The 27,594-nt window shown below is 41.9% G+C and overlaps 1 protein-coding gene across 1 annotated transcript in view; it reads left to right on the forward strand.

Moving 5' to 3' along the window:
• Positions 1 to 26,750, forward strand: part of LOC117302945 (centrosome-associated protein 350-like) — a 33,543-nt gene extending 6,793 nt beyond the window's left edge. The window contains exons 3-22 of the mRNA XM_033786943.1: positions 6,373 to 6,416; positions 7,778 to 7,972; positions 8,422 to 8,491; positions 8,662 to 10,544; positions 10,930 to 11,245; positions 11,561 to 11,935; positions 12,326 to 12,510; positions 13,489 to 13,810; positions 14,165 to 14,352; positions 14,485 to 14,648; positions 14,844 to 15,267; positions 15,497 to 15,937; positions 16,579 to 16,766; positions 17,063 to 17,915; positions 18,537 to 18,955; positions 19,551 to 19,940; positions 21,144 to 21,400; positions 21,624 to 21,784; positions 22,209 to 22,554; positions 22,920 to 26,750. Coding sequence (XP_033642834.1) covers positions 6,373 to 6,416; positions 7,778 to 7,972; positions 8,422 to 8,491; positions 8,662 to 10,544; positions 10,930 to 11,245; positions 11,561 to 11,935; positions 12,326 to 12,510; positions 13,489 to 13,810; positions 14,165 to 14,352; positions 14,485 to 14,648; positions 14,844 to 15,267; positions 15,497 to 15,937; positions 16,579 to 16,766; positions 17,063 to 17,915; positions 18,537 to 18,955; positions 19,551 to 19,940; positions 21,144 to 21,400; positions 21,624 to 21,784; positions 22,209 to 22,554; positions 22,920 to 26,059 — 10,361 coding nt within the window. The 3' untranslated portion in view covers positions 26,060 to 26,750. The remainder of the gene's footprint in view (positions 1 to 6,372; positions 6,417 to 7,777; positions 7,973 to 8,421; positions 8,492 to 8,661; positions 10,545 to 10,929; positions 11,246 to 11,560; positions 11,936 to 12,325; positions 12,511 to 13,488; positions 13,811 to 14,164; positions 14,353 to 14,484; positions 14,649 to 14,843; positions 15,268 to 15,496; positions 15,938 to 16,578; positions 16,767 to 17,062; positions 17,916 to 18,536; positions 18,956 to 19,550; positions 19,941 to 21,143; positions 21,401 to 21,623; positions 21,785 to 22,208; positions 22,555 to 22,919) is intronic.
• The last annotated feature ends 844 nt before the right edge of the window (positions 26,751 to 27,594 follow it).

Here is a 27,594-nt window from a genome sequence, read left to right on the forward strand (position 1 = left end):
GCGATCGCGGAAAACGGACGGAATTCGCCCTTTGAAACGGAAAACGGGATTTCAGAAAATTTGATTTTTTTTTTTTTTTTTTTTCTTGACGCCAAAAGTATTGAAATTGCATTCTTTATTAAGATTCTTTTTGTTAAACTAAAAAGGCATCGGAAATCAGACCATTAAAAAGTACGAGATCGTAACCGTGGATCATTCTGTTCTACTTCACACCATCCTCAATGTTTACACACATGATGTACACACGTTGTTAACATGGTTAAGCGAAGGGCATTATTCGCGGCACGTTTTAAACATTTTTTGTTCACCCAAATTGCATTTTCTCCCTCTCTTTTACCAACAATAATACACAAACTAGCTTACCTATGATCTATAAGAACACATACAATGTTTTTTCATCTCGGAAAGGTCTAAAATAAAACCGTAAACTGTCAACATTCTGTCGCCAAAGCGAAAACAAAATGGCTGACATTTTGTTTGTGGATGGAGAATGGTCACGTCCATAGACTTGTTCCCAAGTCTTTGATCATGCTGAAACAGCGCCCTCTTGTGGATACACTCCTGTCATTAGCCTACAATGTGGCTGATGCAGAGAATCAACTGCAGTTTTAGACTTGGAATCAAGTCTATCACATCATGTGCAGCCCTGATACTTCGGCTTTTAAGGGGCACGGCAGTTTTGCCTTGACTTTTTGTAAAAATTTAGGGCACCAAGGCAATTTTCAAAAATTTGGAAGGGCATCACGGCAATCATAAAAAGTTGCGAAGGGCACGACGGCAGTTTGAAAAAAAACCTCCGAGTTGCCTGTTAAAAATAGTTCTTCCAATTTTTCCATTTTCTAACTGTTACCCAATGAAAAAAAGAAAGCATTCATCTAATTCAACAAAATAAAGAACAACTACTTACAATACACAATAAATAATTTTTGTTCATACTTAATCCTACTATTGGTCATGCACGTTGTGTAGTTTTTCGTAGAGCACTAAAATTCCCACGTAACTGCTCCATTTTGACACGATGTTGACAGAATAAATGCATGCGGTGCGCGACGCCTATGCTGTACATGATGGTACATCACATGTACCAAGCATGGGGAAAACCACTATCCCAGCATGCAAAGACACGTCAAGTCTTTTTCTCAAGGCGTTTAGCGTTGGTTCGCGTAATTTTACCACTAGAGGGCGTTTAATCTCACGCTATCGCTCTGTTCCGAAACGCCCTCTAGCGTTCGATGTTTCGAGTATTTTTTTGTCGCACGCAAAGAACAACGACTAACGGGCCTGAAATCTGCTGTTGTGCCTTACGTGCGTGAAATTGGGGTATATTTCGTTGCGTGAAATTTACACAGACATCGGGACTTTTTGGCTTATTTTCGAACTTTGACAACGTTGAATATAATTTGTTTTCGGGACGAAGGGCACGGCGGCAATGATGAGAAAAGGGCACGTCAATCATTGCCGTGAAAAATTGTTTTTTTGAAGGGCATTGCGGCAATCGGTAGGGGCAACGACGGCAATTGCCGTCGTTGCCGTCGTGAAGTATCAGGGCTGATGTGCATTGATATTGCAGTCACAGTGCAACCTTTTTAGAACAGCAGTATACAAAATAATCCACAATTATAAAAAAAAGTATTTTTTTGAAATTTGTCAGTTCAAATGAACATTTTACGAAGTCAACAGTGCAACTTATCTCAAATTGATTTTTATAAGTGTGTCCCTGGGTATTAAACAACCTTTTATCTAATTAAAAAAACATGTTTTTGCCAAACGGAATTTGCACTTTTCTGAAATGGAAAATCAGTGGCCCTACTTCCAGGTTCCAGAGAATCTTGACTTACAAAAATGAGGAAGTTGTGAATGTTTTGAAGTGCACGTACATTCGGGAGATGAGACAGGGTCAAATCATTTTCCAAGATTATTTTTTTACTGGGTTGATTTCTGTGTACCAAAGCTAACAAATTAACAAATTTGATTGTTTCATGAAACGACAGAGGTTTGTTTGACATAATTTTTTCCCCTGAAAAATAAGAAGATTAGAGTAAAAGTGACAGATCTTTTCCCTTTTTGCAAAAGTCAGTTGTGCACCATGTACTTAATCATCTAAACTTACTAGTCCTCGGCTGTACCTAGTTTTAATGCACAATCTGTATGTCATTACTCTCAATATGAAACTGGCGTTGGACACTTAAAAGGCAGTGACGTGTGTCATCAATCAATTTTGGAGCAATTAACTGTAAATTTGCATACGTTGTTAATTAATTTAGGAAATAACTTGGATGAAAAGTCCATTTAATGTACTAAACATGCAATGCATAAAGTCACCGTACACTGCATATTTTGGAGCTCCTTTTTGTTTCAATTATCCCATATATATATATATATTTAAATAGCCCATACTTGTTATGTCATGGGTTAAACTGGCCCGACGCTAAAATCACTGATCTGCAGTCCAGTATTATTTATCGAGGGGCCCTGCTACTGTTCATCCAAATATAGCCCCAATTGGTGAGAAAACAAGCTGAAAATTCAATAAATTTGAGTCAATTCTGAGTAATTGATAAGTCTACGCAGTACACACAATATCACCCTTGAGTGCATTAGGCTGTGATAAGGCTCCATTTAGCAGCTGTTTTTATCACATAAAATACGTAGGTTGTATGTAGCTTGGGGGATACATAACAAACTACACGTACCTCATGGCGATACCTTTGCATGTTTCTGCACTAACTACAGTAATAGAGAGAAAAACATCCTGGAGTTAATTTGATGATGAGTTAAGGGGATGTACTATGTACAATGTGTTTGATGTATTGCAGTGTCTTCATGCTGTGTAATATATAGCTGCCTGGTTTATGTTCAGTGTCGAGTCAGTGCATTTGTTTTTCTCATCTTCATAATCAATGCGTAATATTAAACAAAATTGTCAGCTGCGTCAATCCTTCCTGATTATGAGATGTACATGTATCCAGAAATATACTGATGTATAGTTCTTCTGTACTGGTTTTTATATTTTAATATTAATTCATGGCCAGATGGTGAAGATCTTTGGTCGAGGGTGGCAGGAACCTCTTCCTACTTCCTACGTTCTTGAAATAACACGTCCGAATTAACGCTACAGTAATTTAATGAACCGAATGTCAAAATTTCTCAGATTGAGTGTGCACATTTTGTATGCAACTTACTACATTGTAGACTTGTTCTCTGTACTGCATCATGTGACACATGTAGGAAGATGATGCAAATAATAGTGTCTTTAAGAAACAATGAAGCCTTTGACACTACACTATGCATCTGGGTCCACTTTCACTGAGCACATAAAGTAGCTATGCACAATAAAATGGGCTTAGCAGAATAAGGGAACCAACTTAAGTAACATGTACACTGTACTACTCCATAATGTACAAGTGACATAATTATTTCCTGCTCATTTATGCTACAGTGTACATTTATAAGCAGAAGACTGTTAATAATACCTGCTACCATGAAGCAGCTCATTGAAACTGGATGAGAACCAGGCTTTACTGTAACAACTGTGCATGAAATTAACTGTATATATAAAATGTATAGCATACACAGTTAAATAAGCATAGAGCAAGTTATATGGTATAGTGTACTGTACACCTTAAATACAACATGTAGGATAGTCCAGATGCATTCTCTTTGAGCTGACACATCATCTTGATTGTCTCAAACTGTGTGATGGGTAAAGATAAGTCCACTCACTGTCTCTGTATCAGGCATGATATTCTACCCACTTTAGTCTGATTTCCAATTTTTGTCTGGCTCTCGTATATTTCAGGGGAAAAAACCCTGTGATTAAATAGCATGAATGGAAGGTCTAATTAAACCGCAGGCCTGATACTTCATGGAGGCAATGAAGGCGATCTCCTCTGCCCCCTGCTTATTGCAGTGGTCCCCTTTTATGCTCCAGTAGAAATTTAAAATTTCCTCATCATAGGAGAAAACTCCTTGGTGCCCTTGCCCTTTTAAAAACGAAGCATATAGGCCTGAAACCCTACATCATAATGTAGAACAAGAGTAGGTCAGCCCTTGTGCTAAAAATAAGTTTCTCATTTCTTCAAGGACCAAACACACTACATGTACACGTACATTGTGTAGGACTACATGTTAGAATGCCTGGTCAGCAGTTGAAGAAAAACCATGCTGTGTAAAAGTGCAAGAAAGATAGGAAATTAACACAAATTTTATAAGAGCTTTGACAATTATTGTTACCTTTTCACCCTGAAGCATTTTTTCAGCTCATCTTTTGGGTTTGATAAAGCGAATAGGAATGGAATAGTCCATACTCACAGTGAGGGTTGCATCTAAAATGCATAGTTTTATTAGGTCTGAGTTATTTAAAACAAGTGTGGACCACTTAAATGTGCGTACTAAGTTCTACATGTAAGTAGCAAGACAGCATTAACCAAATTGATACATTTTTTAGCTTTAAATGTTTTGCAGGATACAGATTTTAGGTCATATGAAAATTTTGTCAATGTTACCAGTAAACATAAGTTCCCTTTTTTTTCATTACAATGAACAAATTGGCAGAACACCAACAATACAACATATTTTACAGTGCAATGTTAATTAAAAAACACCAACAAAACAAAAAGTATGGTAGATGTGTACAAGTATGGGCAGTTAGCTCTAATAATTGCAAAAGTGTATTGTCCCAGATCTACATGATATTTGATTAATACCCTGGACATGCTGCAGAGAGTCCCTGGAGAAATTAAAATTAAAACTACTCTGAGTGTGTTTACATAAGTACATGTACATGTACGCAGCCAGTAATTGTCCAATGAGGTGTCCTAAGTACATTTGTACAGCGTTGTAAGTCTATAGTTTATGGTGGAGGCTCTTTGCCTACTAGGTCACATGATAGGCCCTATTATTTCAATAATTACTGGCAAAGTTGCTGGTACACAAGCACATGACAGTGTATATGTAGGGCCTTCATTCATTGTGGATCGTTACTTGCAAATGTGTATTACCATTGATTCAAAGTAAATTTGGGACCGGTCACAACTTGAATGTTCCAGTTGGGACTGCCAAATTATGATGTGTTACATGTAGGATTGGCAGAAAGTGACGTACATAAACAACAATGATAGTGATATCATTCCATCAAATGTTCTGAGCACCAATGGTCCCCCCTCCCATCAGGTCCCTGAGTTACAAGTTAGGGTTATGTTCTGAGCACCAATGGTCCCCCCTCCCATCAGGTCCCTGAGTTACAAGTTAGAGTTATGTTCTGAGCACCAATGGTCCCCCCTCCCATCAGGTCCCTGAGTTACAAGTTAGGGTTATGTTCTGAGCACAAATGGTCCCCCCTCCCATCAGGTCCCTGAGTTACAAGTTAGGGTTATGTTCTGAGCACCAATGGTCCCCCCTCCCATCAGGTCCCTGAGTTACAAGTTAGGGTTATGTTCTGAGCACCAATGGTCCCCCCTCCCATCAGGTCCCTGAGTTACAAGTTAGGGTTATGTTCTGAGCACCAATGGTCCCCCCTCCCATCAGGTCCCTGAGTTACAAGTTAGGGTTATGTTCTGAGCACAATGGTCCCCCCTCCCATCAGGTCCCTGAGTTACAAGTTAGGGTTATGTTCTGAGCACCAATGGTCCCCCCTCCCATCAGGTCCCTGAGTTACAAGTTAGGGTTATGTTCTGAGCACCAATGGTCCCCCTCCCATCAGGTCCCTGAGTTACAAGTATGAAGCTCTACTGGTCTGTAGTGGAATGTTTGTTCCATTTATTGAAGTCCTGAAGCATTAGTCACATACATTATCAGGACTGGTTTGGTCCATACAGGTTCAAGCCTTGTAGTATCAATTGACAAGTTCCTGTTTAAACCATTAATTCTGATGTAATGTAGGATCATTCCTCGCTGTAATTCAATATAACCCTCAATGCTCAAACAATGTAAGCTATCCATGCACGGCCAGTAGAGGAAAGAGTCTAAACAAAACTCAATACCACATGGTAACTCAAGATCCAATCTTGCCCTAATCTAATTTCATGATCCACACAATGATTTCGTCCAGCAATTTTTGCCTAGCGAAATATTAAGACTAAACAAGTTTTGTGCACACTAAATGCATAAAAATGTCTTTTTAGTAGAACGATATAAAATTTGACTGAAAAAAAAAACTACATTGGATGAAAGCAACAGTTTTTGAAATAAAAAATCTGGGTTGTTGGGTTGACAAATGGATTTTTGTTGGGGGGAGCAAGATTAAAATGAATGAAAGTTAACATTGTTAATTTGTTATCAGTCCTCTGAAGCCAATTGGTTTGAATGGGACTAGGTTGTAAGGGTATTGATTTAATATTTCCGTTCATGATTGTGTTTTTTCATTACCTTCAGAGCTGACAACAGCGTGGAACAACCATGCTGAAGCGAATAATGCGGTAAGTTTTTTCAATTATAAAATTACAAAAAAATCATTCAATTTCAAAGGCCAAGACCAGGGCAACAAAGGCCGTGACCTCCAATCAATTCAGGCCTGATATTTATGTTCCACAATAATTAACTTTCAACTACTATTTGTTAAACTTTCATTTCCTGAATGAAACTTATTTTTGGATTTCCATTTATAAATACAAGTGTATTCGATAATCAAATGACTGCAGGCTTGATACTTCATAGTGGCAACGGAGGCGATTGCCTCTATGCCCCCTACAATTTACAATTTCATGCCCCCTACAATTTACAATTTTCCCATAGGGTGCCCTTGACCAATGAGAAAATGCCTCAATGCTTTTGGCCTTTCAAAAAAAAGCATAGAGGCAGTTGACTGTAAAACAGAGTTTCTGCCATCAAAAAACAACAATGCCAGTACTACTTTATTAATATCACTGCGAATTCAAAGCGTCATCTGTCAGTATATGCCTCTACTTCTTATCTTTCCGCCACATCTGCTCTGTTATTCCTAAACCAAGGGGCCAAGAAGCACCTGCTTTTTAACTTCATCCAGTTTGGGTGATTATAAGATATGTCATGTATTTTATCCCATCCACTATGGTGGGATGAGTCAGTCTTAAAGTCTATCCCCTGCTTAAAGGCACTTGACACTTTTGGTAATTGTCAAAGATCAGTATTCTCACTTGATGTATCCTAATTCATACATGTCATGAGCATTAAATAACAAGACGTGAGAACTTTGGCTCAATTGGTCATCTAAGATGCAAGAAAATATTAATGAAAGAGAAAAACACCCTTGTTGCACAACACTGTGTGCTTTCAGATGCCTGGGAAAGGTATCAGGCCTGAAGTCTATTTCAGTTCAAATATTAATAATAATAATAATAATAATAATAATAATAATAAGACTTGTAATGCGCACATATCCACCCTGCTGGGTGTTCAAGGCGCAGTAAAACCAAAACAAAACAAAAACAAAACACAAAGAAAAAAACAGACACAACAAAATTAGTCATTGAAAACCTGTGACATAAGATAAGTTTTGAGAAGAGACTTGAATTTTGCGGTACAAACACAAGATCGAAGATTAAGTGGTAGAGAGTTCCAGAAAAAACTATGTTACTCACACTGTTTTATACAATCAACAGCTCTCAGTTGCTTGTAATCAATATTTTGAGTAATTACCAAAAGTGTCCGGGGCCTTTAAGAGTGCATGGTATCACTTTGTTTTTCGATGGAAATAGTTGTGTTGTATTGCTGTCAGACAGTATCTTGACCATGAAGAAGTCAGAAGATTGTTGGCGTCACACACAGCATAATCCCAATGGTGCTTGTTTTTTGTTTCCAGCTCCAAAGGGCAGAGGCCAGGCTAGAGGAAGCGGAGACCTACAATCCAGGCTCTTTTAATATGGACCAGGATCCCAGAGGGGTGTTGAGTCCCGCCTACAAGCGATACCTAGACGGCAGAGAGGATCTTGGATCTGTGCGGGTACCAGTCGACAGGGTACCATCGGTAGAATTCGGTGGCATGCAACACAGTCAGGTAAGATTTTGTTCAATTTTTCAGTTCACAGCGAGTAAAACTTTTGATTGAAAATGACCTTGTGTATGGTTTTGTGATATTGAGTAGTACTAACCCCCATGCCCATTCCCACAAAATAGTCTGGTCTCTTTATAAGTGTATGCAAATTTTTACTTTTTAGAGCTACATGTATTGTATGGTGCAAAACATGAAGACAGTCTTTGGCCATTTCATAAATTGTTGTCGTCTCTTAGATAAAATTTGGCTCTATGGTTTAGAAAAGAAGGTCTGTTTAAAAAATTAAACTACTGATCTCAATAAAATAAAGATACTTTTTTCCTTTACAAAAAAATAGTCGATGGTCTAATGTTGTGAGCAGTATTAGATATTTTCTGATTTCCTCAATGAGCTCTTGTGTATATTTAATTTAATTTTAATTATCAAATTTGTTGCTTCATTTCTTGAAATAGGTTTCACAGAACAGGGGTAGCCGAGCAAAGTACGGCAAAGACAGAGCACGGAAAAGAGTAACAATCGTTGGTGAGAAATCATCCTTATATTTTGTAAACTTAAACACCTTACCCAATATAATTGGCTGACTTCCTTTTAAAAACAAATCACATCACTTTTAAACCACATTACATTGCAATAAAATAGTTGTCTTTGTGACAGAGTGGTAAAGTGTCTTTTTCTTCTGTTGCTATTTCTAGATAATTTTGAGTGGAACAAACCATCACTTCATCCAGCTCTTTCCCCGCCAAGAAATGACAGGGATCCGACGAGGAATCCCAATTCCTTGAGTCCATCACGAAGTATCGATAACACCCAGATTCAGAGGCTTGAAAACCAGCTGAAGTCCTTGTCGCATACTCTCAAATCATCTTCCTATGACGGCAAGACAATACGGTCGTCTCCTCCTAGAAGGGGGAACTACATGTATGATGACATCCCAGCCGATAGAAACTGGACCAATGGTTCATCTCATTTGGAAAGCTTCGAGAGGAGGACTTCACCAAAAGGGAATGCGCCGTCTCCATCAAGTCAGGAAATCTTGAGTAGGGGTTCGGCAAACCTGTCTGTCGATAACAGCACAGCGATTCGAGTCTTGAACGATCTGCCGTCGAGTCAACAGCCCTCTGAGAAAGAGAAGAATCAAAGGAACTATGAATTTAGAGAGGATTATGTACCCGCGTATGAAAGGATATACGGTACGCAGCCCATGGACAAGTTATCCAACAGGCAAGAGCAAAATGATGCTGAGCTCAGACAAAGTGAGGCGGTGCGTCAGAGAATCAGAGCAAGTCGGAAACTAGCAGCCGGAGGCAGTGCATCCAGCCACATGGACAGACTTCGAGAGAAGGTGGAAGAGCAAAAAGCCGCTGTCACCGTCAAGGAGGATGGCCTTGACAGGGTTTGGCATCGAGAAGCTGACCCTGTCGTCTTACAAGACCCTGATGGCGGACAGAATGCCTTCACTGAGTTTTCCGTCCCTGCTGGGAAAAGTACCATTCGGAAGGTCGCTGCGGCCCCTGCTGCTCCTGCGTACAGAGGCTTCAGTGAGGTGGAGACGCGTTTTAAAATGCCAGACGGAAAGATCATGACAGAGGAGAATCTCCTTCTCCAGAAAACCAGCACGAAGAGCCAGTCGCATAGAAATAGAATTGTCAGCCAGAATGTTCGGAATGCGGCAGATCGAGCTTTGAAGCCAAGTCTGGCACTCCATGTTCAGAATCGGCCAGAGCAAAACAGTAAACCAAGTAGGACCGTCCGCAAGGTTCATAAAGCATCAAAGACATCAGAGAGAAGACCCAAACGCCCAGAACGCAAGGACATCATCTCAACAACTTCCTGGCGGGATGGGCAGAAGACAGTCCTGAAAATTCTTGGACCTCCAGAGAAACCCGTTGGTGTCCCCAAATCCCCGCCTCCTCACTCACCCCCAACTCATGACACTGAGGAGCCAACCTCTCCAAGATCTCTAGATCTTGGCACTGAAGTGAAAACTAAGGATGACGTCTCTGATGCCGAGTTATCTGATCATCCTCTTGAACCTGAGGAAGTCATTGAGGAGATTAAAGATGATCAACCTGGCCTGTCCCTAGACATGGTTAACCTTCCATCAGAAGCCAAGAATGTCCTGGAGGACCTGAACCTAAGTCCCTCTGACAGCGAGGATGAACAACCAGAGAAGCAAAGAAGGAAAAGAGAATCTCAGCAACCGCCCAAGTCCTTCAAAAATAACAAATCTGCCAAAGCACCTCAACAGGATCCAGAGTTTCCAGCTGAGAGAGTCCGACACTATGACACTGACAATGTCCGCAGGTACATGGCCAAGCAGAAAGCCGACCGCCGACGGAAACTTCAGGAGGAGAAGAAAGAGCGGAAACTTGCGCAGGATCGCAAACAAGAGCAACTCCGTGAACTGAGCAAGAAGCAAAAGGAAAGCGTTCGAACTTGCCAGCGGACTCGAGATGCAACAAATAGTCAGCTTGGTGAGACTTTCTCCAAGGGGCCAGTTGGACAGGCAGGAGGTCAGATGAATGGATATGACCCTCTACCAAGGCATCATCCATTCAGACAAGAAGGGAAAAAGGTAGATGCAATTCAAGATTCTGTTAACATGTTGCCCATAGTACTCATCAGGGCCCAGTTTTATAGAGCTGCTAAGCAAAATTACGCAGAATACCAGTCTCAAATTGTACATGTGACATGGTGTTTGGGCTGGCAACCTTATTCTGGTAAGCGTTATTTTGTTGTGCTAAGCAGCTCTATAAAATTGGGCCCAGTTGTTAAAATCTGTCAAGAAAGTTTTTGTTTAATTTATGATTCAATTCCATATTAAAAAATTTGGTTGTCGTAAACAACTGATTTTTTCATAATTCAACCCACAATCATTTAAAAATGTGAAAGTTTTTGGTTCATCACCAGATACGGCTGGGCATGTCTATTATTATTTGGCTTTTTTTTTTTTTTTTAAGATTGATGTGACGAGCTCAGACAAAGAGAACAAAAATATTTGGAGTACCTCAAGCAGTGACAGCAGCGTCCAGTCCAACCTACCGAGTGATGCTCCACACAGCCCATCAGAACACATCATTCAGCCACCGCCACAACTTGATCACCTCGGTAGACTGAGCGATCTAGCGGAGGGTCATGGCCAACCACCCCGGCAGTCCTCACCCATAGGGGTGGTGGTTACACAGATGGCTAGTGGTATGTCAGACGGAGGTCAGATACTCCAGAGTGACCCAGGTCAAAGGGCAGAGGTTAGACAGCCTGCAGGGGTCGGACAAGGTAAATTTATGCAAGACAAAAAGTGATGTAACAGTTTTAGAAGAAAACAGAAGAAATTTTTGTCTGTTATTTGTACAAATGAAATCAGAGTTTCTTTAAAGTACAAAAAGTAGCTAAACACAACAGCATTGTGCTAGCCAGAATATGGTCACAGCCAAACTACAATATCACACAGGTTGTGATTGGTATCCTGTTCATTTCTGTTCAGCAGACAAGTGTTTTGGCATTATTTTTTTCTAAAGCAGCTCCATGAGATTGGTCCCTGATGTTAATTTTCTGTGATTTTGTTGTAACAAATATTCTTTTCCACCAAAGGTCTCAAGAATAATGCACATCCTCCACCAGCATCTAAATCGGCACCCTCTGGAATCTCAACAGTGGCTCGTAGCAGATCAGACAGGATCCAGGCCCTCAAAGCCACAGCAGCAGCCCTGCAAGGCAAAATAGACAATGAAGTCAGGAAACTAACCGTGGACATCCACTCACCAGTTGCTACTTCTCCAGGGGAAGCAGGAAGATGGGCATATCCCGCTGGCAATAAAACAGCCACCCCAAGCCGGGCTGTACACTTTAGTGGAAGTGCTATTGAATCGCCAGCGTGGGAGGATGATAGCACTATGAAAGCTAGCCGTTACCAGCGCATGGTCGGCAATGACTACAATCAAAGAGTCTTCACTGGATCATTGCCTGGTAAGATTTGTTCTATTTCTTACATTTTTCCACTGTTTGCTAATCAATTTTCTGTTTAAATTGTTTGTTTTGGTTTAATTTGCCATGAGCGTAATGCTTGACGGATACTGTTGCTTTACAAGTGTTCATTGTTATTTGTATTATTAGTGCCAGTGATTAGATTCATCCTACAATCTAGACTGTTTTTAAAGGAATAACAATTCCTACCTTCAACTCCACTGAGTTATTTTCATCTCAGATGTTTTCTTCTTGTTGCCTCTTACCAAGAGTGTCGTGGTTTTTAGCAAATGAAATACTAAAATAAGCAGCTCTTTGACATTTAGCGGGTTATGTGTTCGAATCCCACTATATTCTTAAACCACCAACTGTAACAACCTTCAACCATTGCAGGTACATCCAATCTGTCAACCCAGGCTCAACACGCCCATGCTGTCCATCACCAAGACCAAGCAGCAACAAAGATCCAAGCAGCGTTCCGTGGTCACAGCGTACGGCAGAGTCTTCATTGGAGTCTACCCTCAGGAAGAACTCTTGGTGAAAGTGTGAGGAGAAGGGCTCCAGATGCCATACCAGAGGTATGTTGAAATCATATTTTGTTTTGAGAATTTCTCTGGTGGTTATAGATGGTTTTAATAGTCATTTTTATAACTATTCGATAAGAAAATAGAATGTAAGGGAGAAATGCAGCAATAAATAAGCAGTAACTTGAGGTATTTTGAGATTGAACACTTGAAACCCTGAAAAACCTTGAAGCTTACAATCTCTGTGAACATTTAATAAAAGCGAATGCTGTATTTTGAAAAGGTCAATTAGGCAGAGGATGTGTCGAGGTAGATCAGTGTGATGAAAATAAATATACATAAAAAAAAAAAAAAAAAAGATCGAAACAAATATTTGCAATGATCATCATAATCGCCATTTCTTGTACTTGAATTGATTGAGGGCACTGGGTAATCTCCACACAGACAGTAGGATTCACAAACATCGGTGCCCATTACCAATTGGAAATTACAACTTGGCCTGTATAGATACCCAATGGAATGGAGAAAGAATTCCAATTCCATATATGTACAATTTGCATTTATCGAATGACTCATCCGCAAATTAGTGGAGCACGAAGATGTCTGTTTCAGTCATCTTGTAATACATCTCAGAGCGGTAATCCAGGTTTACGCCTGACTGATAAGTCATTTTGATTCTTTAATCATTGGTCCCTTCACGATATATTAAGCAGCACTACAGAAATTTGCTGTTTGGTAAATTCTTTTATAAAGAATTATTTGAATGACTTGATTTTTTAAACCTATTATGGCGTCGACAAAGGTAACATGACCCGGGCACAATTTGATAGAGCTGCTCATGCAGAAAATACTGCCTAAAAACTGTCCGCTAAGCAGAAATGAGCAGGATACCAGTCACAAATTGTAGATGTAACATTGTAGATTGGCTGGTAACCTTATTCTGGTTAGCACATTTTTTATTGAGCTTTTAGGTCTTCTAGTGTGTTATATTCAGAGTGATTGAAATTCCATTCTTGCTTGATTGTTTTTCAGGTCCATGTGTCAAGTGCAGACAGGGCTGGTCCATTCAGTGGTAGGGGTGTTCAAGAAGATGATGCATCTCTCAGTGAGGGACCACTCAGTGATGATGCACCTGATTACATGCCGACGTTCAAGAGTCTGCCAACCACACACAGTCATGTGTGCCAGTCCTCCCCACCGGGTACCAGCCAGGAGGAGGTCTATGGGAGCGATGCTCCGTTGACTCGACCGACCAGCCTGCTGGGGGCGACGGCAGATCGATGGAAGGAAAGCCTCGCTGATGGACTCAGCGTGATTAATATCTTCACTAGGAAGTATCAGAATGCCAACAGGGGTGAGTTAGAATATGTAGGTCAATGACCTTGTGACCTTGTGAGATTAGTCTTGACTTTAAGAGAAGGTATTTGTTTGGTTTTGACTTTAATTTAATGGAGACAAAACTTGATTGGTTAGAAGTACAGCAGCTTCCGATAGTATAAGCAATTTTGAGAATCATTTCACTTTGAAGGAATGTGAAGGAATGTACAAAGTGTTGGGTTCCACATACAGTTTCCTCTTTTTGGTATATTAAAGTTGTATGTCTGAAAATGGGCTTATTATGAAGCATCTTTGACAATAATAGATAAAGGCCCTATTTGATGATATTTATTGTTAATATATACATTTTTGTTGTTTTCTACTTTTGTAGCCGTTCTTTATGGTCAACTTCCTGATGCCATCCCATCACCTAAAGGCTCTCCTATTGGTTACTCCTACAATGATGATTTTACTGGAGCGTCAAGCGCATCATCCAAACCACCGAAGACCAAACAGGAGGAGGCTTCACCTTACATTGAGGACTTCTCAAGCAGTAGCAAGTCAAAGACCAGATTCAAGGTAACAAAGTTTTCCTCGGAGTAGTCTAAGGGGCATCCAACACCAGTTCAGGGCCCAATTTCATAGAGCTGCTTCAGCAGAAAATATTGCTAGTTATTTTTACCCTATTTTTATTTTTGTTTTTATTTGTAGAGTAACTCTTCAACAACTTCCCCTAGTAGCAAGTCAAGCTACAGGACAGCCAGCAGTCACAAGAGGTCATCAAGGTCATCCAGGTCAGAGGTCAATGAGCAGACACGGAGCAGAAAGATGGACGACAACACATTGGATATGTCTCCCAATGAAAGCTTTGGAAGGTAAACTATTTCCTTAGTTCTCTATAACATCAAAAGGTAGTGTACCTGTGAAACATTTATACAGACAAAAATGCACAAAGTTTCACCAAAATTCTAATTTCAACCAAATTGGCTATCAAATAGTCTTACTTTGTTTCATTTTTCAATTATCATTGTAATTTTGAGTGGTGCATTTGTTTTTTTGTTTACCAACAGTTCCGGAGACGATTCCCACCAGCGTAGGCGTGTCTCCCGTACTCCGAGCCCCAAACCGTCCTTCAACAACAAGAGTCTCTCAGATCAGCGCTCCTCTCCATCCCTCCTGAGTCCAACAGCTTCCCTTGGCTCAAAGACACCCTCCAGTCCCGATAGTACCGTCTCGTCGGGTTCTCTGTCTCGCTCACCAGTCGCTGAGAATCAATCAGGTAATTCATCAGGTGGAAGTAAGACGTCCGGCAGTAAGAGCCGCTCAAAGTCTAAGTCTCGATCTTCAAGAAACCAGGGTTCTGCGTCTTCCAAATCGATGCACACCAAGGATGGATCGATCCTCCTGAAGCCGGTGAGCAGCGGGTCGTCTGTTGAGATGAACGGCGATAGAGGAGCGGAGAGGAAGACGTCAAGAAGTGGGCTTGATCAAAGGGTAAATGGAGAAATGATTCTAATTATAAAAGCTTCAACTCTTATGGTTGTATTCATTCATTCTGTGCTGAGATGTTTTTTGAGATGTAGAGTTACCCTCAAAAGTAGAACCTTTGATTAAATTAAGACAGTCCCAAGACAGAAGAACAACAAACTCTCTTCTTTTTGTTATTTAAAGAAAATTTTACATCTGAAACATTCAGCCAATAATCTGTATTTTGTTCCTGCAGCCTTCCACATCAGGCAAGCCGCCTCTTCCTGGCCAGTTCTCCCCAGCTGCCCTGAGTCTGAAGATGGCCTCGGAGCTCAACCTCTTGGAGTCTCTAGAGGAGTCAGTGAGACAGATTTCTGAGATGGAACGTACTCGCCATGTCTCCCTGGCCCAGCAGGAGAGCGTGTCGTTAGCTCGGGTTCTCCAGGCACGGCAGCGAGACCATGAACGAGAGATACAGTTGCTGTCATTGAAGGCGAGACAGGAAGTGGAAGAGGCAAACAAACAACTCGAGGTTGTGAGGCAGAGAGCTGTTGAGACGGCTTCTGATGCAGAGAGAGTCTTGGCTCAGGCTCGCCGAGAGGCGACCGATGCTAGGAGTGACACCACTCGCCGTCTGATTGAGTCGCAGGCTGAGGCAGCGAAAGTGACTGCAGAGGCTGCTAAACAGATGGCTGAAGTAAGTACACATGTCACTTTGTATGGTCGAAGGAAAATCTTGAGATGTCTACAGTAGTATTTTGGGTTCAGAATGCCTTATATTTAAAAAAAGTTCTAGGTAGAGCTCTGGCATCCAAGTAGGTTCCCAGTAGTTTCATCGAGAACTGTTATAGGAGTACTCTAGTCAAGCCTCTACTCAAGATGATATCAATTTTTTTAATTTTTGTTTATGCAAGTCGCCTGACACACAAGGCATGAAGGCCACTTCAAGGTGTGGGCTACAATTATATTTTCCAGAGGCCGTTGCCACCTACATGTACTCCTAGGGCTGAAACAGAGTTACCTCTTTCACAGTCCATACGAATGTAGGCTTGGGTATCATCAATTCAAAGCCTGGTCGGTAGAGCAGAAAGCACTACCTACCCAATTTTATGTAGCAAGTGTCACTACCGGGATCCGAACCCACGCCGTGCTGATCAAACACCAGTGCTTGAATCCGGTGCTCTTAACCCCTCAGCCATGACACTGCCACTTGAGTCCAGTCTCTCCTCAGCTCCATTTGTCTTTTCATCTTGCAAGCCAGGCAGCAAGCAAAAGAATGAGGAGTTTGGCTAATCCTGCAAGTTAATCTCCTAAAACGTTTTAAAATCTTCGTTGCAGGCTCAGAGGATGCCAGCCATGCCACCAATGCCGAGCATTGATCCCGGCAAGCTAGCTACTGACACAGCAACGGCAGCGACATCGGCAGCAGTGACTGCTGCACTGGAGCAGCAGCGACTCCACCAGATTGAGTTTCTCAAAGAGATGAAGGGCGCCCTCGCTCCTCCCACTTCCGCTGTTCACACAAGGTAAGGACAAACGATCCTTTAGAAAAATTGTTCCTGTTTTAATAAAATAAACAAACGTTGAGACAAGGAAATACAGTAAACTATTCTTTTTTGGTGTAAAGTCATTTTGCTTATTTAAAGAAACACCCAAATTAAATAAAAAGAGTACTTTCATTTGAGGCATTGCATGGTGAGGTATCAACGCATATTTTGTTTGCAGTAACTCCAGGGGTATATCTACTTGTTGGGTAGATTATGCCCTATTGAGAACTTGTCTTGCTATGTATTATATTATTATTTTGTTTGTGCCTGTTAAGGTCACTTGGTGTTGGTGAGAACTTGTCTCTTCCAAGTCGTCAGTCCAGTCAGTCAAGTTACACCAGCAGCAGCCGATCAGATACTCCTCACTCTCCCAAACAAGAGTATACCGATGACTTCACTGAGAGCGCCAAGTCCCAACGATCGTCTCATTCAATCAGCACAGGTACAATCCCCGAGGCAAGCTCTCTCTCCATCATGGATCAATCTAGATCTGGGAAGTCTGCAAAGTCTCCAACCAACACTGATGTTATACAGACAGCGAGTAGTCTGTCAGTCGGCCAAGACAACTCTAGTATGTCGATTAAAACGGATTCAGCCCTGTCCCCAGTGAAGTCCGAATACTCGCCCAGCATTGGGAACTCCTCTATCCTGACTGCATCCAACCTCAGCGGAGGGAGCACAGTCAGTATCTCTGAGGATGTCCCCGATAACAAACAGTCAAGCTATAGTAGTTTCTCCAGCGACACTAGGAGCAAGACTTCATCTAGTGGTACTACTCCAACGTCTTCAAGTACCCCTGTAAGGACAAAGGAAGAGAAATCTAAGATGATGGCTACCTATGAGGTCCGGCAACCCCAAGCCGGGAACTTCACTCTAGGGATGGATGACTCCTTCACACGGCTCTCAGCTGAGATGCTGAGACAGCAGCTACGCGATGAGGAAGTCCGTTCCCAACAACAGGGGGCGCTGTTTAAGCTACGAGAGAAGACTCTCTTGGAGAAGGCTAAGGTGGAGTTGGAGTGGTTAGAGCATGAGAAGCGGCGGCACAAGGAGAAAGGAGATACTGAAGCCTTGCAGAGTGCCCGCAAGAAACAACAATCCCTGGTGGCTAAGGTTCAACAAGAACAGGTAAGAATCATGCAGCGATGAAATTAAAGCTCTTTTGAGCAGTTAAATTCTGTTTCCATTTTACTTCAACAGGCCCCTTTACAGTGCACTTGTGCAATTAACTTTTTTTTCATAAGATTTTGTTTTAAGAACACTGAAATTACTGCATAGGTGTTTATGGGTAAAACCAAAATTAATATTCGTTATCCCTTTATGCAATTTTCCATCTATTATACTGCATTAAAGCCTGTAAAAGGAAAAAGTAAATTCTTGATAAGTAGGATTTGAAACTTTGCATGGTGGAAATACGATATAGAAAGGTTTGCGGTAACACCATGTAATGACTATCTCTTATGAGTTGGGGTGGTTCTGAAAAGAACCGTTGGTTCTTGATATTTTTAACAAAACTAACATTTCTGTGTCTATGTGGGAAAAAAAAAAAAAAAAAGTGACTTAAACTTTTCTGCAAAACACACACTTTTTAGAATATCATCTTAAGTTGAGGCATCTGAAGAAAAAACCATATTTTTATGCTCAAATTATGAACAGTTTCAGGTGCTGCGAGAACAATCCTCCGGATTTGACTTAAACAATTGTAAAATTAAGTGGTGATTATTATTTATTTATTTACTTTCCAAAAAGGCTGAAATGCGTCGTCTTCGTGCAGCTCAGAAGTCAGCAAGTCACGAGCGTCAACTACTCCTCTTCCAGCAGCAGGAGATCCTGCGTATGCGCAAGGCCACCGAGGCCGTCAAGGACAACATGAAGGACTTCTCTAACATCTCCATTACCTCGTCAATAGGGGGCGCTCTCAGCGAAGACCATCCAAGCAACGCATCCACGGTTGTTTCATCACCAGATCTCCCTGAGGTCTTGTCTGATTCAAACATCTCGATGGAGAGTCCAGGAGATAGGAAAGGGGCGGGGCTGAGGGAGGAGCATCACGGGGCAGGGCCGGATGATGAGAAGGATGGTGGGGCCAAGGGGAGTTTGACACCTGCCGAGAAGCAAGCTCAGGTCATGCAGAAATTGAAGAAACTTCAACAACCACTCAGCATGAAGTAAGTTCAAACCAGTAGACTTAAATAGTATTTGTTAAACTCTTTCAGTGTCCAAGGTTGTTACATGTACGGCCTACTTCATGTTTTCCGAAAGCACCATTATCGTACGCTGCCTTTTTTATGTACTCATAAAGTGTCATCAGTCATACATGTACAACCCCTCATTTGTACACAAGAGGGCATCAGCACACTCACTAGTATACTATGCATTGACCTAGGGATGTACTAAGGCAACACAAATCAGCAACTTATTTTATATTTGCTGAAAACAAAACAAAAAAACAAGTAATTTCAAGTTAAAAGCGCCTCCCAAAAAGGGAACTGATATTGGTATGGGATGAGACTGAAACATCCAGGTGATACATCACAAACTCTATAGTTGTAGCAATCCAATAGCAATTTGAAGCACAGTTTAATCTTAATTGTACTCTACATGTGATGCTTTGACACTGCATACTGATATTACCATGGCTTTTATATTGTATACCGACGTAAGTCCTAAAAGTTAATTTAACATGTCAATGAAATATGAGTTGGAAGATTGGTCATGGTCCATGACTCCTCATTATAATATGCCTTATGGTGATTGTGACAGGTACCTGACCAAGCGTGAACAGCAGCTGACGAAGCGTAGACGTAATGCAGAGGAGCTTCTAGCCTGGCAGAGACGCCTCGATGAAGAAGAGTCACACATCCTTAACATGGAGCGAGAAGCAATGCGCAGACTGGACACGACAAAGCCCCGTCCACCGATGAAGGCTCTACCTCCTTCTACACCTTCGCGTGACTCCGCCCATGAATCCTCCCCACGCCTCCTATCCGATGACATCTCAGAGGGTTCGATATCAGTGACTCCAAGTATAAAGGATGGGGTGAGGGATGGGGAGGGGCAGAGGAGAGAAAGTGGGGACTCTATCTCTGAGGACATCAGTCACAGTAGTAGTGTGCCAGAATACATCGTATCAGAACCATCCAAGAAAATGAGGTATTTTTGATGTCCATCTTTCATATAAATATCAGATAAAGGATTCAAACTACCTCTAGACATCTACTCTGGAATGGCAAAGGTCGAGAGTTTGAATCCCACCCGAGTTATATGCCAGTGTAACAGTTTTTTTTCACAGAACTTGGGAAGAGCTTGTAAACACACATCAGCTTTAGGGTTAAACCAAATAATACCTTCAATATAAATATCATACTTAGGATTTTTATAGCTAAACTGAGTCTTTGTTCTCAAATTTATATGTGGTTTACAAATTATAATTATTTTTAAATTAAAGCCTTCTGCTGGAAAAAGGTCAATTGTGAAAATCAGTCAACCCTTGTGAGCTTAAAAGGTGTGAAATTTAAGCCATATGCACCAGCATGATCAGTGATGAGTTTAACATGTGCTTTAAATACTCGACATTCTTTGTCCAATGATCTGTAGATTGCATTTAAAATGTGCTTGAAAATATTATCACTATTGTCATCAAACACATTTAGATGGACTATTTTCCACTGAAAATCATGGGAATTTTAAGAAACTATTTGAATGATGTGAATAATTCAATTGTTTCATTATTTTCAAGGATTTGTTTTTGGAATAGTATTTAAAAAGAAGGTTTTAGAAAAATCTAGTCATTCAGACCCGATACTTTATGAATGCACCAACATTGCCCCATGTCATTTTCTAATAGAAATGTACACACTCTTCATAGAGGTGCCCTTCTCCAAGGAGAAAACGTCTTGGTGCCCTTGCCCCTTTCAAAAAATTATGAATCAAGCCTGTCTTCAATTGAGTTATTCTATTGTGGGACTTCCACAGTCTAATTTCTAAGTTGAACCTTAGGATTTTTTGGGTTACACAGTGAGGTGTTATCATTTTGCTCTTGAAGGGAAAGGGCAATTTCCCCTCTGGTAAAAGGGCACTTCTATGGGGAAAATGTAAATTTGTATTTGAACTTTACAAAGGGCACCATAGTAAAAGCTTAGAGCACCACAGCAATTGCTTTGGGTGCTGTGGGTTATTTGCAGGCTTGTCATTTAATAATAATAATAACAAAATATTTTAAAAATATCTGCATTTGTCAGGTCATGAGATAACTGGCCCGACACTGGATCAGCCTCAGGCCAGTGTAACTTTTGAGTCATGATGTACAGTCACGAACTGAAAACTGACATGTCCTCTTTTTGCTGCCCTCTGTAGCTCTTCCCGGATACCCACTGCGAGTAACATTTCCAGTGACGACACCTTGACGCACACCAAGTCTATCCCGGAGGATTACGCTAGTGATTCCTTCGACACGACTGACCACACCCTGACCCCAACCAAGTCTCTTCTTGGCCCACAGCGATCATCGTCTACTCTGGAGTCATTCCGGGCACCCCTGTCACCTCATCGTAGGATCATGGAGTCTGAGAGTGGGTCGGAGTCTGAGAAGTCATTCTCTCAAACTGTGTCTGGTAAGTTTCTTTATATTTATAACTTGATCAGGAATTAGTCTTTACAGGGGTCTAAAATCAATTATATTGCTTACTAGCCGGCAGATAGAGAAACAAAATTACTTGCCTTCCAGAAACTTGATTGCCCAATACCATTTTGACGATAAAAAATCTTGAGCAGTTTTGTTCTGTTTTTTGTTTCCATCACTGTCTAAATTTATCAAATTTTGCTTTCTTTGAACAGAAATTGCATCAGATCAGAGTGACGTGGAGGGCCGTGTCAAGGCCCTGGAGGTAGAGCTTCGGAAACGCAAGATGGAGGCAGAGAAGCTAAGACGTCAGCAGAAACGAATGCAGCGAGAGAAACTCAAGGCACAGGAAGCTAGTCTTAAGAAACAATTAGAGGTACAGTAAAAAGTGTAATTTCTCTCTCAATCTGTATGTAGACAAACCCCTTGCACAATCCACAATGCACCTACATTGGACCATTCTGTGGGCCATTTTGGGAGTCAATTTAAGAGCCAAATGTGCATATATGCATATAGGAACTGTCTCCAAAAAAAAGGCAGAAATGGTGGATGCGTATTGTTCAGAATCAGAGGTACGTTCTGCTTTGTGCACGGGGTCTTTAAATTTGCAGATAAGAAAAGTTGTTGCCACTATCTGTCGCCAGCAAGTTTACAGATTAGAAAGTTGTCACCAGTGATCAGAAGTTAGTATTTTTAAGTTGGAAAAACTGATATTCCCCCTCTCCCCCCAATTTCATGGATCCAAAAATATGTTGATAAAAAATGTCTTATAAGTTTTGCATATTACTATTTTTTTTTAGTCCTACGAAAAGCTGATTGAGAAAACGAAGGCAGAATTAAAGACAGAGTCAGCCGCCAAGACGACCGCCATCTCAGTCAAGCCCCAGATCAAACAGCTACGAGTCTCAGAATCACAACGACTCAAAGATCGCTCTCATGCCCGGTCTCTACGCCAGCGCACAGCCTCAGACAGCAGCAGGGAAGGAGGGGCTGAGCTTGGGTCCATGAGGAAGAAGAGATCGGTGTCGGAGGGCAGTGTCTCAAGCCGCTCTAGCATGGATGAAGAGGCTGGATCAGGGAGAGAACCGTCGCATTCTTCATTCAGCTCGGTGTTCACTCCACCGACGACACCTCGACATGCTGATGGTGGGTTTCAATGTTAGACATTGTCAATAATAGTTTCTGAATGAAACCTTGTTCAAACAATGACACATGTGGCAAATTTAATGGAGCCGCTAAAGAAGAAAATATAGCTAAGCAAAACAAGATTATGCTTTCCATAATGAGGTTCGGCCAAGTTATCATGTGGCTTGAACAAGTTGAGACTGGTATCCTGCTCATTTCTGCTTAGATGAAAATTGTTTAGCAATATTGGGCACTGTGTCCAACCTGTAGGCACAGAAACTTGCTAAGCACAGAAACAGGTTACCAGCCAAAGTAACATTCAAGTTTACCTTGTTGTTGCTGGTGTCCCACTCAATTTAATATTCTGTGATATTTATTTCTTCCAGATACAACACCAGGTCCTCTCAAGACTTCTACACCCACCACCAAGCCAGAGATGAACAGCTTCAGTCTACCTGAGGAGGTTAGTGAGAATACGGCAAACAGTATCACTGATGAGGACTCGCAGAGAGCCATCATGGACAAGAAAACTCAGAAGGATGTTTCTCGCCAGAAACAAGGACCTCAGCAGTCGGAGGACCAAGAGGGGCAGAGAGACTCCTCCGCTGTGTCAGATATTTCTGAGGATATTCAATCGGTGTATAGCTCTGCTTCTGCCACTCCGGATGAAGTGTCCCTGAAGGAGTCCCCCAGGTTGCGCTCTACCAGAGAATTTCAGGTCACTGATGAATTGAAGGGTCAGAGTCATGTGGAGAGAGAACTGTCTGAAGCTTCCAGTGTCCCAGAGGAGGTTTTGTCAACAACGAGTTCAGCATCTCTGGATTCAGTGCGGACTACGCCGAGGTTGCTTGACCTCCACCAGAAAGACCAGAATAATAGGACAGAACCTCCAAAGCCAGACCACGATGGAAGTCTCAACAGCTCTGGGAAAGGCGCCCCTTCTCGTCTTCCAGTTCATTCCATCGAGGACCTCTCCCAGAGAAGCGAGCCGTCTTACTCGAGCTCTGTCAGAACTGCGTCTTCGCATCGATCCCGGACTCACAGTGAGCAGTCGGGAGTAAGTTACAGTGATGAGTTTGTTGAGTCTTCTGTGTCAGTTGGAGTGAACAACAAGGAGAGCCTCTCAGACACTGATGACGATATCAGCGAGCAGCTGTCAATAGTTAGTGAGCCTTCTGAAGTAAGTGTGACAAGTGGAGGGAAACTCACCTTCAATCTATCAGCTGATAAGGGCCCAAATGAGAGGACAAGAATTGCACTGGAAGCAGCTCCTGAAGTTACAATCTCTGAGAGGAAACTGGGTGGAGAACAGGAGGATAGTGTTAGTGAAGAAGATGAGAGGACTCCAGTTGCCTCTCCGAATGACGAACTCCTGGAGAAATCGCAAGACTTTACTGGCTTTGACATTGGAGACCGTGTGATTGTGAGCAGTAAGGACAAGGGTACTCTTCTGTTCAAAGGGGTGACCCACTTTGCCCCCGGTCCCTGGGGAGGTGTTGAACTGGATGAACCTCAAGGAACAAATGATGGCTCCCAGGATGGACATGTTTACTTTCATTGCAAAGCAAGTCATGGGATGTTTGTTACGGCTGACAGGCTTGAACATCTCCTGAACGAGTCTCCTAGAGCTGACTCCAAACAGGACCAGGAATCATCAATTGAGGAAGATGTTGTGAGTGCAGTATCAGAGAGGTCAGAACCTGAACAAAGGAAACAGCATTCCCCGGTGTCTTCACTCTCGTCCAAGACTCCCTCTGAATCCATGCAACCTCTTGCTCAGGTCTTGAAATCAGAAGCCACCGATGAAGACTCCATCACTGAGGATTTCTCAGAGCCAATGACGGACGACGCAGCCCTTGAGCGACTCATCAATTCAGCGGCAGCTGCTGTGGAGTCCTTCAATGAGGAAGACATGAAGGAAATGTTTCCCACTTCTGAGAGTGCTGAGACCCCTAGAGGAGCTCCTGAGCAAGAAGTAGCTCCCACTTCAGCAAAGGAGAGACTGGTCGACTCCATTACTGACCAACTGACGGTTAATGTACTAAAAGACTCGGTAAAGACCATCACAGAGATGAAACAGATTCCGGAAGACAAAGTCATTGAGGAGAAGGACAGTGACAAGACTCCTGAAAGAAGCTCATCAACAGAGAAACCAAGCACATCATTGTTGAAGATCCTGGTTCCTGATGATGTAGTCAAATCTCCAAGAGAGGAAGCTATCGATGATAAGGAGGAGGAACAAACACGGACCACAGTTATCAAGAGAAAGATTGATACAACCACTGAGACTCTGCTGATGGACGCTATCACTGAACTGATCTCTCTGAGAAGGAAACGCTCAGAGAAACCACATGCTGAGCATAAATCAAGTGACTTGCTGCCAGAGTCACCACCGTCCTCGCCGATTCTGAAATCCCCGTCCCCAGAAACTCCCTCTGCGTCCCCTTTTATAAGAAACACCACCCCGTATACACCAGATAGCGAGAGCCCCATCAATCAAGAAGAGACCACTTTGGATGACGACATCTTCATCAACCGTGTCAAAGTGGAAACAAACCCCTTTGATCTAAAGGACCAAGACCAGGTCCCTGTTGCCAGACCAGGATCTCCTGTGTTTGGAGAACCAAGCGGAATCAACCCAGAAGCTCTTAGTGAGAGACTGGAACAGATGCAGCAACTCGGAGCAGACATTTTCGAAGGAGATCTATTCGGAGAGCAGGAATGGTTTGATGATGATTTCGGCTCGATGCCTAAGAGCAAAAGCATCATACAGGTACCGGTGCGCAATCAGGAGACTCCGATCGCCACTCCGATTCCTGGAACCCCCGTCCCCGGTACCCCAGTGCCTGGTACCCCAGAGCTTAACAGGCTGGATCTCACACGGATTGCTCAGGAACCATTTTATGCAGTGCCGCATAACCGCAAGGAAGTCAAGTCACTGGTAGATCAGTCGATCAAAGTCTTCCATGAGAAAGCATTACTGAATGAGCTGACCAGTTCCATTTCACCTCCTCAGGAGATCATGGGCGATGACTCCAAGGGCTCGGACATTGAATCAACTAGCCGCAAATCCTACAAGCGACTGGTATTTAATCTTGTCGGGGAGGCGTACCAGGACATCACCGGTGAGCAGGAGCAAGGTGAACAACCCCTCTGGATGAAACCAAAGAGACGTCCGCGAAAATACTTCTTTGACAAACCCCCACGGGAGCTTCCGGACATTGCTCAGGTGGTCGAGGATCGTGCGCTTTTTGTGACGGGGTTGACCGGCCGACCCAAGGTGGACCCGGCCATGAATCGGTTCGGTAAGAAGAAGAAGGACCATGTAGATGAGATATTGACTCTTGAGTTGAGGGAAGAAGAACAGGAATGGGTTGACTATGACGACGATGAATTAGCCGTCAAGATGCAGTTGACCGAGGCCATATTTGACTCTTTGCTCACGGACACTGCGATGGTTCTTAATAGAATACAAGACAGGCGGAAGGCAAGGATTTCACCGGAAGAACCGGAAATTGAATTTTAATTTTAACCTCCGAGTCTGACTCCCTGTATCCTTAAGGTTTAGATAAGGTAAATGTGGTCCAGCCTATATTTAAGGCACTCTCATGTGTTTGTTCTGCACAGAGAAACTATAGACGCAAAAACAATATGGATATTTTTTGATAAACTTTACTTTTTTAACTGAACACTTTTTACTCTGTGAAAAGTGCCCTCGCTGGTTGAAAAAATCAGGACAGTATTTTCTTGGGAGAAAAATACATACAGGCAAAACGTACAAAATTAGTTCTATTCAAGGTAAAAAATTCAACAATGGAGAAATCATTTCTGAAACTTTGGCTTTCTTTTCATGAGGTATTTCTTTTTTTTTGGGGGGGGGGGGGTGACAGTTCATCTTTCAGGATTTTTTGCCATTTCACAGTGCTCTCACACTTTTATGCAACTCAGAATTGAACATGTACATCTTGTAAATTTTCTGCAAAATCTTTCACAACTATTCCCGCAAAGTAGCAAATGTAACGCAAGCCTGAATGTAGGTCTCCATTGTGGAATTATTACTAGGAAACTCTTCTAAGGAACCTAGTAACTTTGAAAACAATCAACTCTAGTATGTGTGTCTGTGTACGACAAAGTGCTCTTCATCTGATTTGTATACAAAAATAATTATACACAGCTGTGCCTGCCGTCGATTTCACCAAACTCTTTCTTAGGATTAATCTTAGGACTTAGGACAATATCAATTCCGTATCCAAATATGTAGGACGCATTGAATTCATCCTAAGTTAAGATGGGTTACTTGTCCTAACTTGAGATAGGATTGATCCTAGTGTTTCTTGAAATCGACTGCTGGTGTTTTAGAGTGTATGCACAAGTTCCAGCCTTGCAGTTTTAAATGAGGTTTTCTGTGCGGCCAATTGTTTAGTCTAATTGGGCATCGAGGCGTAGACATGGGGGCAACTAAACCGGTAACCCCCAAAAGATCAGCTTCTGAAACTGTATGTGACGTGTTTGTTGGACACTTGTGCAAAAAACTTCAAACCTATATTTTTATGTTCAAACTGTAAAGAGCATTGCCAATAACAAACATTTGTGTGTGAATTTTTACATTTTTTTTTTTTAGAGTGCTTGTGGATTGTGTTGGAAGATTAGGAATAGACGAATCTATGTGCATTTTAAAAATGCTTTTGAGGGTTTACTTGGAACTATTTGTATCTTCCTTTGACATTAGTGAACCATAGATATGTGTAACACAAACTCATGTAGTCAGTTTTTACCTACTAACATGTATCACAAGAACAACTGGTTCTTGAACCAAACCTAGGATTCCATTTCCATGTCGTTACTTTCCAACTTAAACAAGCAGCTGTGAATTTCCATATCATTTTCTTCAAATCTTGTTGGGGACTGTTCCCTATTAAGTGAAGTAACAACTCAACTACTTGTCTCGCTTGTACATACTAACAAAATCACTCAAGTTATACTATGCCAAAGAGAGGATCACACTCTGAGTTTATACAATGTATTGCCACAGATGCTGCAGGTAGTTTAGGCTGCGGCAAA

The sequence above is a fragment of the Asterias rubens genome, chromosome 19, assembly GCF_902459465.1.
Source record: "Asterias rubens chromosome 19, eAstRub1.3, whole genome shotgun sequence".
Lineage (NCBI taxonomy): Eukaryota > Metazoa > Echinodermata > Asteroidea > Forcipulatida > Asteriidae > Asterias > Asterias rubens.